General features: G+C 34.4%; 1 protein-coding gene across 1 annotated transcript; it reads right to left on the bottom strand.

The window, feature by feature from the left end:
- Positions 1-10,745, bottom strand: LOC142613748 (ABC transporter B family member 2-like). Its single transcript, XM_075786233.1, has 12 exons — positions 10,364-10,745; positions 10,040-10,094; positions 9,711-9,886; positions 7,619-7,819; positions 5,974-6,233; positions 4,406-4,946; positions 3,505-3,884; positions 2,645-3,042; positions 1,994-2,235; positions 1,667-1,914; positions 957-1,369; positions 1-773 (listed from the first exon to the last, which is right to left on the bottom strand). The coding sequence occupies exons 1-12, from the start codon at positions 10,631-10,633 to the stop codon at positions 229-231; spliced, it is 3,729 nt and encodes a 1,242-aa protein (XP_075642348.1). The 5' UTR covers positions 10,634-10,745; the 3' UTR covers positions 1-228.
- Positions 10,746-13,856: the final 3,111 nt, after the last annotated feature.

The following is a 13,856-nucleotide window of genomic DNA, read 5'->3' as shown; positions in this document are numbered from 1 at the left end:
ATATAGAAAAATTGAGAAGCAAATAATAAGTTAGGAAATGCCACTATATACTTGTACACCATTCTCCTTGTATTGTCATTATTTTCAAATAGAAATAATCACTCAAATTCACATTAAGTCCTTATAAATCGTGACTAAAATACAGTATACAAATTAATAGATGTGTGCTGTATTGATAAGGAAGCACCCTGCATAAATAATTTGTGTTATTTGGTATCAATTATGGTATTATCGCTGTTGCTGTTGCTGAATGTTGATCAACCTATAGTATGCTCCATTCCTGTTCTCTATTAAAGCTGAATGAGTGCCTTGCTCTATTATCTTACCATCTTGTAAAACTGATATTTGGTCTGCATTCTTTATTGTTGACAGCCTATGTGCCACCATGACTGTTGTTCGGTCCTTCATCAGTCGGTCCAGAGCTTGTTGCACCACACGCTCCGACTCCACGTCTAAAGCGCTAGTGGCTTCATCTAGCAACAAGATTCCTGGGTTCTTCAGAACAGCTCGGGCAATGGCTATTCTTTGTCTCTGGCCACCAGACAGTTGCACTCCCCGTTCACCTACTTTGGTAGAGTAGCCCTCAGGAAGCGAACTGATAAAACTGTGAGCATTAGCAAGCTTAGCTGCTTCAATTACTTCACCTTCAGAGGCTCCTTCTTTTCCATAAATAATGTTTTCATGTATGGACGTGGCAAAAAGAGCTGGTTCTTGTTGGACTAGCCCAATGTGTTTCCTAAGAGATTTGAGCTTGAGTTTCTTGATGTCTTTCCCTGCAAGAATTTGATGAACTCTTGTTAGACCAGCCTACCAGAAAATATTAATAGCAAATTTCTAGTGTTATTATGTACAAGCAAAATGAAAGGCTAGGCTCTACTGTTCGGACTTCCATATCATGAATTTTTTTCTGTGCTTCCAATACTACTGTCTTTTCATAGATTTTACAATAACCTTACCATCTATCATCACTTTTCCAGCAGCCGGATCATAAAATCGCAAAATAAGGGAGATGACAGAGCTTTTTCCAGAACCACTTTGCCCCACTAATGCCACACTCTTGCCTGAACGAACTTTTAGGTTGAAGTCCTTAAAAATCACAACTTCTGGCCTTGAAGGGTAACTAAATTGGACACCCCTTAGCTCAATTGTTCCCTCTATTGTCCTTAGCTCTTCCCCAACATCACCATGCACTTCGGTCTTTCTGTCTATCAAATCAAAGACTGATGCCACCATTTGGTTTCCCTTCAAGAGATCTGGGGCCAATGCCAATGTCTCACCCATGGCTAAAGCTGTCACAATCAAAACCATAAAAGATTTCATGACAGATTTGAAGCTAGCAAGCTCCTTCCCCATCAAAACAGAACCATACCTGAGAGAAAGTCAAACAAAACTCAGCTCTGAATACTACGTGAAGTCTTCAACCAGGCCATATAAATCAAGGCAACGAGAGAAATTATTTTAATATAGCCTATAATCTTATGTAAGAAGAAAACTACTATTCTTGCATTTTCTTCATTCCTGGTGTATTTTCAGGCATTCTTTGCAGTTCATATATTTCAAGGTGTTGCAGGACACCTTAAAATAGCATAACTGTATCGGAATGTTGAAAAAAAATGTACTGACTAGTCTTTTTTTTGTGGGACCTAATGAAGCTAAAGCCACATACCATAAGGCCAAGCCATAGGATGAGAAGATGAAGAACTGGGATATGCCATAAAATATGCCAGCAATCTGGCCACGACTAAATGAAAGCCTGGAAGGCTCAACGAGTTCACGAGCGTAAAGGTCAAGGATCTTGTTTTCAGCACAAAATGCAGCGACGGTTCGGATGTTAGACACAGCCTCCCCAGCCATCATGTTAGCTTTCAGATAGGCTTTGCTTAAGTTGCCACCATAGCCTTGCATGAAAAGTTTCTGAAACAATAGGGAAAAAGTTTCTAACAGTGCCTTACTCTTACTACTGATTGAAATGAAAATAGGACTAATAGGATACCTCACTGATGTGACCACTAATGATCAAAGGGTATGTGGCCAAGACAACAAGTGTGATCCTCCAGTTCAAGATGAAGGCAATGATAAATGAGGTGACAACCAATCCTACATTCTGTAAAAGTATTGTATTGCGATCAACAACTATATTTCGTAACAGAGTTGCATCACTTTCTAGACGCGATGAAAGCATAGAACTTGTGTTGTTTGTGTCATCAAACCACCCAATCTCATTACTTAAAATGGCTGCAATCAAATACAGGAGAAAACTTAAGTAGACAGACTGAAAACCATTGAATTTAAATCTTGATAAAATAAAAATATACGCAGAAGAGAGCAAAAACCATTGACCTCCAAATCTTGGTGAAATAATAAAATACTATTGTGTAAAGATTTAGTCATGTAGGAGTCAATTGGACCCCAAACTTACTCTTGGTTGTTAGAAAGTTCAAAACATAATAACATATGGATTCATCCTTGAAAAACACATAGTGACTCTTCAAATCAAAGAACTTTAGGAAATAAATACATCCACTTGTCCTCAAGAAGTAAGAAGAAATCAGAAAAATTAAATTAAATCATTCCATTTCCATGTGGTAGCTTCAACAGGAACAATGGTAAGAGAAGGGGTAACAGTTGTATTATCAGAACTCACCCGAAAACATCTTCTCCCGCACACGAAGAGTGAGTCGCTCTCCCATGATTCCAAAACAGAGATGCTCAATTGCATGAACTATGACTGTTATAACTGCTGCCCCACAGAATAAAAATGCAATCTTCTTGACCTCATGACGTGTTGTGTCCCAATCCATGTAAAAGGAAACAAGTGCTTGAGACACCCCAAGAGCAAAAAGAGGCATCTGAGCTCCAGCTATAAATGCACATATGGTGCCAACCACTCCGTAAATCCAGTCTGGGCCGATCATGGAATACATTCTTCTAGCAGAAACACGTTTCAATATAACAGTTTCCTCCCCAATAGATTCTTTATCAGAACGAAAACTACCTCCAAAGCTTGTTGTAGTGCGGGAAAGTTCTCTTGAGTTGCTTATGCTGAAAATGAAATTATTAGAAATGATTGTTATTGATAGGTTAAATGATTATTCACAAAAGACAACGCATAAACTGTGGCCTTCTATCTATTTATTTTTTTCTATAAGAATTTTGTTTAGCTGAGTCATAAACTATGGCTTTATTCGTTAGAATATCTGATAATAACTTTTCCATTTTAATCTTTTAATTATGGAGCAACACTTTCTTGTAGAATGAAATTTTGTGTTGAGTTCACCTCCAAGTGTTTCATGATTGAAGACAAACATCTTCTTATATTTTCAAGGGTGCATTATTTCTGACCTATGATGGGATCATATGTAACCACTGAAGAAAAAGGATTTCTGAAGCCTTTGTCAAACTCCTTATCATTCGTGTATAAAACAAACACATTTCAGCCGATTGGAATTTGAGTACATTAATGAGATAGACAAAATTGTTAGCGTTATAGTGTGAATGAAGTACCTTGGTAGCCGCCCCAAGTTAGGACCCAGTGAGGGGAAGTGTTGCAGAGAACTTGACTCCTGAAGTTGAATTAGTGATGCATAGGCACTATTTGGATTTGAAATTAGCTCTTCATGATTCCCAGTTTCTACTATCTTCCCTCCGTCAACAACAGCGATCACATCTGCATTTCTAATGGTAGAAAGCCGATGGGCCACCACTACAGTTGTTCGACCAACCATGACACGATCAAGTGCCTCCTGCACACTCTTCTCAGACTCTGCATCCAATGCACTTGTAGCTTCATCCAGTAGAAGTATTGATGGATTCTTCACAATTGCACGTGAAATTGCAATCCTTTGCTTTTGTCCACCTGATAGTTGTATGCCTCTCTCACCAACCTGCAAAATAGCACTTAAAAATTACTCTTTTACAATAGATGTTCCCTAAGAGTTTATTTCCTCACACTCTCTATGAGAATTCCATGGAGTAAGAACTACTTATCTGTCAGATTTTTGCCATAATATCTCTATCAAGTATCTTTTGAGGCAATTAATTAGAGAAGCATGTAGGAACTACTTCCATCTTTAAACAGAAGTGTATTTTTCAAATTGCTACTCACAGACTATATCTTCAAGTTCACCTTTTCTATAGCCTCCAATTGAATTTCAATAATCATGGAAATCAAGAAACAGAAACAGAATTGCATAGCTTTAAAGTTACATGACATCAAGTTTTCATTAACTTTCATCTACTATGCTACCACTCATGGTTGAAAATTGTTAGGGAAGAAGCTTTCATAAATATTCTAAGCAGGCACAAGTCATAAGTTCTTTCCTTTTCTTCTAAATTTCCATAATACAGGAATACATGTGTTTGTCAGTACCCCATCGTTCTGAACAGCAATGTAACAAATCAATACCTGAGTTTCAAATCTCTCGGGGAGGTTGTTTATAAAAGAGAGAGCCTCTGAAAGTTTAGCTGCACGTGTGAGCTCTTCAATGGTGGCATCATCTTTTCCATAGAGTATGTTCTCCCTAATGCTTGTAGCAAAAAGGGCAGGCTCCTGATTGACCAAGCCAATTTTTTGCCTGAGCCACTTGAGGTCAAGCACTCGGATATTGTGTCCATCTATTAGTATCTCTCCAGAAAGGGGCTCATAGAAGCGTTCAATCAAAGATATCACTGTGCTCTTTCCAGACCCACTTCCTCCCACTAGGGCTACAATCTTACCAGAAGGGATATCAAGACACAGCTTATTAAAGATTGCTACATCAGGACGAGATGGATAACTAAAAGACACATCCTTAAATTGAATGTGCCCCTCTAGTTTGTCCAGTTTCTTCCCAGTTTTGGTGATGGTATTGCTCATTGTATCCCTCTCTATCATCTCAAATATGGGATAGGCAGCTGCTTTAGCTCGGATAAAGGCAGTGATATCTGGTGCTGCCTGCCCTAGTGACCTGATAAGCAATAGAAGCAGATAATATGATTATTGTTTCATGGAGTTTTGATGGCACTTTGATAACAAGCCAATGATGATCATTATTCAAGCAACCAGCAAGTTTCAAAAACTAGGGAGAAGTACTATTTCAGAAATAATTTTGCAATGAAGTGGAATCAGTAGGAGTTGAAGTGTACACGGAATATCATGTCAACCAGATGTTTGGGGAACCCCATTAATAGAATATGTTGTGAGTAAGAAGATATAAAGCACTTGGTCTCACTAACTGTTCTTTCTTATTCATAAAATTTCATTGTATTTCAAAGACTCAAAAGATTTTAGCAGTAATAAATGGTCCCTGAAAACTAAGTATTAAGTGATACCACCAACTCGCTATTACAATCTCTCTTTCTTTTTTGTTATAATTGTAAAAGCTAAAAAGTACTAATGTACTACTCTGATATAAAACAAATCTTTTTTTTAATGTGAATAAAACTTCTAAATAGCTAACGAAGTCTTCACTTTTACAAGGATAATTCTTAATTAACAACATATGCTTTGACGTTCTTCTAATTCATTACAGTCACACCTCAAAATTATCACTGAATTTTTAAACGAAAACCTTCCAAATTACTACTGGATTAGTTCAAACATTTTGCTTCAAATTCCCTATGATTTCCATATCTATTACATGCTGATTTTTCCTAGCTTCCAAATTCATATATTCCCTACTTGGAACTTTTATCGGATGTCTGGCAGCCTACCACCAAGTTTTAAATTTTTAACTCTTCATAGTACATGCCAAAAGACAAGGAATGAATCTTCATACCCATCAAAGTGAACTCATCTCTACTTCTAACATCACAGAAAAATCATTTATAATGCAAATGCAAGGTAAGATAAAGCAAGAATTTGATTTCCAAATGCAGGTAACTATACAAATCAGATGTGAATAAAAAAATAAAATTGATAAAATGCTATGTCAAACACAAGGAAATAATTTAAATTCCTGGAATGCAAGTTAAGCAAGAAAAGTAAGGACCTACAGGCCAGCTATCACAACATTGAGCATGGTGGTGAAAGAATCCCCTCCATTCGATATATTCTTGTGGACAACAACACTAGTGAACCAAACAAGCAATGACCATGATAGGAATAGGACACAATGCATGGAGCCTAGTCCTAGCCCCTTGGCTAATCCTCCTTTTTTCCCATACTTGTATGTATTCGTCAGAGCTGTCTTATATGATCTCACTGCTCTCTCTTCTCCTGCAAATGCTTGTACTGTTCTAACATTTCCAATTACCTGAGAGTTGCGCAACATCAAAAAAAAGAGACTGCATGTGTCAATTTTCCAATAAAATCTTATGATGATAGTTAGAAACAAAATTCACCTTCTTACGAGTTAGAGGTTCATTTGGATGAGCTTATTTTCACCGCAAAACAATATAGAATTTTCAGTTTTGTAAAAGCATCACATTTTTTAAGGTGCAGCCATACTTTTACACAATAAACAAACTAAAGTGAAGAAAATATGCCCATCCCAATGCACACTTACTAAGAGTACAATACACTAAATGGAGATTACGGTAGGAATAATCATTTTTATTACAAGAAGTAAAATATTTTGTACCATTCATAGGTTTTGTTGTAAAATTATTTGTTACGAATAGAAATTTTGTAAAAGATGATACATATAAAGGGTTTATGTGATGCCCCAATTTGATTGATTGTGTGATGTGTGCGGGTGTGTGATGAGTTCCACATCGGATATTTACTGGGTAGATATGGGCCTTATTAACAATTACAAAGAGCCTTAATCGTGACTAATCCTTTTAAAGTATAACGCAGATGTGGTTAGTGCTTTTCTTGGATCGTTACATATGGTATCAGAGCCGGCCTAGTAACCTCGTGTGGGCTTAAAGACACTATCTCACAAAATGGGCCCTAACGAGGACGTTAGGGATTTAAGTGGGGAGATTGTGATGCCCCAATATGATTGATTGTGTAGGTGTGTGATGAGTCCCACATTGGGTATTTACTGTATAGATCTGAGCTTTATTAACAATTACAAAGAGTCTCAATTGTGACTAGTCCTTTTGAAGTATAGCGCAAATGTGGCTAACACTTTTCTTGGGTCGTTACGGTTTATATTTTTGAAAATAAATTAATGTCAATAGTTGTTAAACCTAAGGAATAACTATTCCTACAACCAAATTCTAATTGAATAGCCATTCTATTATAGGAGCTTTTACCACATACAAAACATGTCCTAAATAAATTTAAGCTATGTTCCAAAACAAAAATTGGGAGTTCAAGACCAAGAATTAACCTCTCCAACAAAAAAAAAAATATAAATAAATAAAATTTAAGGATAAGACTGCCTATCAATCATTTCTTTTAGACTATGAAAAAGTATACTTTAGACACCAAATATGACCTTTTAACATTCCAATATATATACAATTATTACTCTCTCACAGTCGATATGCACAACACTCATAATTTCATACTCGATGTCCACTGTTTTTAAGTGATATGACCACAGACGATGTATATAAAGAAATGTGTGAGAATGATGCCCATTTATACATTCAAAATATAGATATTTTCAAATGGAGCCATCATATGGTGGGTTTTGGTCATTTTTATGATAACAATATAGGTCCATGAAAGAGAGACTGAGCTGACCTCTTCAGCAATCTCACCGGCCTTGACATAGGATTTTCGGATTCTGGCAATGAGACCAGTTGCTACCCAGGCATAGAGGCCACCAGCTATGGCAATTAAGGGCACAATTGACAGTGTTACCAGAGTGATTTGCCAGACCCTTACAAATCCAATAGTGAATCCTGCTAGGAACCGACTTATGTAGTGCATGAAGTTTCCAACCTACATCACCCACCAACATTTAAGTTTCAGACATATATCATTTCATTTTATAAATAAATTTGTAGTGGGAAGAAGATAAAAAAACTTGATGTTTCTATACAAACTGATACTATGGATGATACAGAACAAACACCATTCATGGGCCATGGCAATCAGCGCAGTTTTTAATTGGATCAGGGTCAATAAATTTGGATATGATTTCAAGTAGTTTGGTTCACCCACCATGCATGGCAAATATTAATTCAAGATGGATTTCTCAGACCTGTTTTAATTTTTAAAAGAGAAAAATTAGCATGATTATGCTATAAATTGAAAGATGGAGCCCCTAAAATCAACTTTTAAATTAAGCATCAATATTGAAAAATTAAAAGCCTCCCACACAATCATTCTTTGGACACAAAATTTACAATTTATTTATAAACACTCCATCACTTTTGGCACACAGTCCAACGTGTTATTAAAATTCAGCAACTTTTCCTGTTCTGTCCAGTCCGCCCAAGTTAGGTTTGGATGAATTGTAGTACTACTAGTACTAGAGATTAGTGATACTGGCTAAATTGCTGTAAATATTAATTACTTCAATTTGAAATTAGCCCAAAATTGGTGTAATTGTGTAGCAATTTATTTAAATTAATTGTTTTGAGTTTTGTAGAAGCAAAAGTTGATGGCTCATAAAATGAAATTCATGATATTCTCATCTGGCATCAATCCTAAGATCAAAGTGAAAGGTCATTTAGTTGGAGCAATAGAAATAAGCACCTAATTATACCCAATAATTTGTAATTAAAATAATCATTTTTAACTTTGAATTTCACTAGAAAAAAAAAAGGTAAAAGAGTTTCAAATTTCCAATTGAAAATTTTCACATTCTTTTGCCAAACAAAGAAATCCTATTACAATTAATGTAGCAAAAAGAAGTTGTATAACACAACTCTAATAAGAGGTGTGTTAAATTAAATTTTCTTCCTCTTTACTCAACCGAACACACTCCAAAAAAGTTTTCCTTCTCATTTTCTCTCCAAAGTTTTCCATCCACCATATTTCACTTCTAAACAAACACACCCTAAATGAAAATGATCCCATTGTATTAATAAAATAAAAAAAAAAAAAAAAAAAGGAAAGAAAAGAAAAGAAAACGATGCATAGGTGAAGGTTTTACAGCTGCAGTATTAATTTTCACTCCAGCTGGCAAAAGCCTTTTGAACCCTACAAGCAGCAGCACAACTAACCCAACTGAGTTATAAATGCCACTTAATATTGCATTTACTTCAAAATTGGGTCTCACATTCAAATAACTAAAACAACTCTATTCAATTCAACCCACATGGGGTGCTTTTTTTTTTTTGCCCGGGGGAGGGGGGGAGGGGGAACCAATACTTATTATTTAAATAACACCTTGTCTTATGCACTTTTAAGTTTTAACCCCCTTTTTGTTGTATTTTACTCAGTTTTTGGCTTTACCTTATATACTAAAAGGAGTAATTTAGAAATAAGTAAATAAAAAAGAGAGAAAAAGAAGCAATTGTCTATTTGATATTTTTTACCATACTTTAAAAAGAAAAAGAAAAAGAAAAAGAAATCTGCCATTCAGATTGTGAATAAACTAATTGCATGCATTCATTTCACTATAAAGAAAGAAGAGAAAAAAATTAATACCATTGAGACATTTTTGGTAAAGAACCGTGAAGTGAAATAAATTTGTTCCTTGACCCATGAAGACACAGTAGAAAAAGGGTGATCTAGAAAACCTATTTGCAACACTCTTTAATAATAATGATAAAAGTTGAAACTTTTAATGCAAAAGGACACCAATATGAAGACGTCTTTTTAATGCAAGAGCAATATTTGCTACTCTGAAAATTTTTTTATTAAAAAAAAAATCCATTTATACCTTCTCTGAAAGGGCATCTTGAACAATTATAATATCACTGGTAATTGCAGCAATAACCTCTCCAGTAGAAGCTTCAGTGTCAAAGAGACTAATATCTTGATTTAACATGGCCCTCAAATATGCCATCCTCATCTTTGCCGCTTGCCTTTCTCCAGTATGCATCCAACAAGCCACCTCTGAAAAAATTATCATAATTAATAATTATAACATTACCATATATATAATTCCAACTAAAATTATGCAATTGTAATAAAAACAATGTCTTTCACATGTGAATATTGTAAGAAGAGTAAATAATTGACTGAAAAGATAAGATCTTTATCACATACCTATCCATGAGGAAAATAATATAGCTATGCTGAGATATACAAAATCCAAGGAATACTGCAAAAAAAAACGTTGAATAAAATAAGCTTTAATAATTAAAATGTGTCATAAACTTTCACACTCCAACTTTTGATGGACAAAGTTTTATCCCTCTTATAACAATTTATAAACAAATAGTATTGGAAAAGGCCAATTGATTCTTTCCACTAGTGATTTGTAGGGAAAAAAAAAACAAAAAAAAACAAAGAGTGCCCATATTGATGCATGCAAACTCAAGATATATTGATAGATAATGTTTATAAACTAGCTTTCATGTATATATGTACCTTAGCAACTTTGTGGGAAGCTTCTTTTGGGAAGAGGTAAGCCATACCAATAATATTTATCAACTCTCCAAAGAAAATAAAGAATACAGGTACTGAAGCACCATGAATACATGCACCAACTGATCCGATTGCCATCAGAATGTAATCATAAAAGTCGGCAAATGCAAAAAGTTTTAGCAGTGAGACTTTATTCTGCTTCTTGTCCTCTCCTTTCTCCATCTTCTTCTTCTTCTTCATATCATTGGCCGAGATTGAACCTGGGTCTGTCATTTTGGCCCCAAAAGAGAAGGTGTGTGAAAGAAAAGAAAGTGTTAAGAATGACTGAAACTCATGAAGAGTGAATGTGTTTTTGAGGATGAGAAGTAACAATGGTCCTCAAAGTCTTGGAGAACAATAATATGAGGAGGATAGGGTGGTGGGGAGTTGGAAGGAACATTAAATTACAACGAAGAAAAGAACAAAATAAAAATAAAAATAAGCTAGAGTATGCAAACAGTTAGAAAGATGCGTCATTTATGGTACCAAAGAAAAAAAGAACTAGATAGGCCATTAAGTGCAACTTAATCCGGCTATTTGACAATTGAGTGATTGGCTATGATAGGGATTAATTACTTGTGAATGTCTTATTCTAATTTATTATTTTCAATACGATAGAATTTTAATATATAACGTCTGTTTCATGATAATTATTTTTTATCATTAAACTTAAGATACCAATTGATTTAAACAGGATTTAAACCTTAAATTTTTTATTTAACGACAAAAAAAATTGTCAGTTAAACTCACTAGAATGCATTATAGTTGTAGTTTGGAGTTACTTTCTTCACCGTCATAATACATCAGATAGACAGTCTCTTGAGATATCGGAGAAGGTTTCTTTGAGATTTTAAGTCTCTATCTCTCTCACTCTCTCTCGTGAAATTTATCCCTTGAAATAGGTGTATGTCACAGCCTCATTTTAAATGCATTGAGGCTGGCAGTTGGATCGTGCTCATATTTTAGTGAGTTTCGGTGCTTGCCTTGTTGAATTGTCACAATCTACAAGAGAAAGAAAAAGAAAATAAAAAATAAAATAACAAACAAGATATTATGGGCCATTAATTCTGTGGAGCACACAGTAGTTAGTTTTGGCCATCCTTTGCAAATAATTTTGAGCTCATTTTGTACGAGTTCATGTATACATATAAAAAGTATTCCTAAGTATTGGAGATGAAATTAAGTTTACATATGTATATAAAAAAGAGATTAGTTCAAGTTATACCTAGTGTAATTCTAAAGGGTTATATTTTTTTTAAAACTATTGGAATTAAGTAGATCCAACAGTTAAAAAAAAAACTATAATTATTATAAATATTCTGATTAGAATTTAATTAATTACCTTCATTTATTACATTCTAAACTTATGTTTAGTTGGGGTGAAAACAGGGAGGATGGAAAATAGAAAAAGGAAGATATGGTGAAAAATGTCATTTTTCACTATTTGGATAAGAAGGGGAGGGGAAGAGAAAAGTGGTGGAGTCCACCAGTTTTCTCTTCTCCCCTTCAAAATATAATCTCTCCAAATTGAAAAGAAAATTGGAGTACAAGTAGAAAAAATATTTAGACAAAACTGTCCCACCTCTGAATAACGTTTCTGACTTTTTTTCTTTTTTTTTTTCAGTTTCCTTGTGACGTTGGCTTTTTTTTCATTTGACTTTTTCAGTTGCCCTGTAACATTGGCTTGCTTTTTTTATTTTTCAGTTTTTGACTTTTCCCGTTTCCCCCGTTTCCTTGTAACGTTGGCTTGCTTTTTTTATTTTTCAGTTTTTGACTTTTTCCGTTTCCTTTGTAACGTTGGCTTCCTCTTTTTTTTGGGTAACATTGGCTTCTTTTTTCTTTTTTTTTTTGTTTTGTCAGGTGATGGGTTCTTCTTCTTTTTCTTATTTTTTTTCATCTATACACAATTTTTAAAAAAAATATAATATATTACTTTTTGTTTTATTTAAAAGGAATATGATGGTAAATTTATACAAACATTATTTTCAACCAAACCAAAAAGTTTTTCATCCCTCCACTTTTCCACCCTCTCAACCAAACACAAATGGAAAAAACTAAAAACTTTTCTATTCTCTCATTTTTCCATTATCTCTATTTTCTATCATCTCACTTTTCCATCCTCCCAACCAAACGGACCTTAAACCCAAAAAAAGTTGGACTTTTCTCTCTCTCTCACTCTCTCTATCTCTCTCCACAGGTTGCCACAGCAAAAAAAAAAAAAACCAAAATGGCGTACAAAGATTATAAAGCATAAAAGTAGCAATTACAGAGCCCGTGGACATTTTCATAAAAGACAAGTATAGCATCATCATACACATTGTTGACCCATGTACCCAACAACAAAAAGGTTTGAGATTGAGATACATTTACTTTAAAAAAAGAAAAAGAAGAATATAATTTACCATTTAAAACTGTAATACATCTATCTAGAGTAGTTGGCGAAGAAGAAAAGCCTTATCTTCTTCACAAACAAATGCTAGACCGGGTTGACATATTCAGAGAGAAGTTTTTTTTTTTTTTTTTATTACTCTATTAGATGATCTAGGGGATCAATACTCAGTTGTAATCCTGCCAATTATTATATAGGAATATGATTTGTCAAAGAACTTTAGGCTGCATATTTTAACTTGTTATCCCATGTTTTGCTATATTTTAATGAATTAGTGAACCAAATGCTGATTCTCAACAATGATTGAAGATGAGTTCTTTTTGTCAATCTCATCAAATGATTCATCACTGATCATAATCAGAAGGGTGAGGATATTTTTATTTTTCAATATATGCAACATGACGCATAAGGGCACAGGCACAGCACTCATTAAATTTCTACTCCGGTGTCCTTTCTTTCTTTCTTTTTTTTCTACTGAATTTCCCACATTTCATTGTAAACTAATTAATTCTATGGTCAACAATTGTATATTAATTTGGAATGGTTGGAATTTTCCACAACAATGGACCTGATGAAGGTGTTGCATTGCTTGAGACATTTACTTGTCGGTAGAGAGGCATAAGAGATAACACCTACAACTTGCTCTAATTTTTTTTATGATTCTCATCAAACGTTTTCTTAAGCTTTGTATGATGCTATACTTGTCTTTTATGAAAATGTCCATGGGCTCTACAACAGAGCAACATATGCAAGCATTCTTCAATTGCTACTTGTATGCTTTATAATCTTTGTACACCATTTTGGTTTTTTTTTTTTTTTTTTTTCTGCCGGCAACCTGTGGAGGTGATGGAGGAGAAAGAGAGAGAGAGAGAGAGAAACCTAGAGAGAGAAACGGAGAGAGAGAGAAATAGTCAGAAATCAAATCTTTTTTTAGGTTTAAAGATAGGTTTAGAAGGTAATAAATGAGGGCAATTAATTAGATTTTAATCAGAATATTTGTAATAATTATATTTTTTTTAACCGTTAGATCTACTTAAATCCAACGGTTTAAAAAAAGTGTAACTTGAA

This window comes from Castanea sativa, chromosome 10 (genome assembly GCF_040712315.1).
Source record: "Castanea sativa cultivar Marrone di Chiusa Pesio chromosome 10, ASM4071231v1".
NCBI lineage: Eukaryota > Viridiplantae > Streptophyta > Magnoliopsida > Fagales > Fagaceae > Castanea > Castanea sativa.
The sequence above is the reverse complement of the archived record's forward strand: the minus strand, read 5'-3'. Positions and strand labels throughout refer to the sequence as shown.

Bases quoted from the DNA above. Each gene is read 5' to 3' on its own strand.
- LOC142613748 (XM_075786233.1), bottom strand. From the start codon at position 10,633: ATGACAGACCCAGGTTCAATCTCGGCCAATGATATGAAGAAGAAGAAG. The intron at 6,234-7,618 runs GTCAGCTCAGTC...CGCAACTCTCAG, and splicing joins CCGGTGAGATTGCTGAAGAG to GTAATTGGAAATGTTAGAAC. The intron at 3,885-4,405 runs GTATTGATTTGT...GCTATTTTGCAG, and splicing joins CCGAGAGATTTGAAACTCAG to GTTGGTGAGAGAGGCATACA.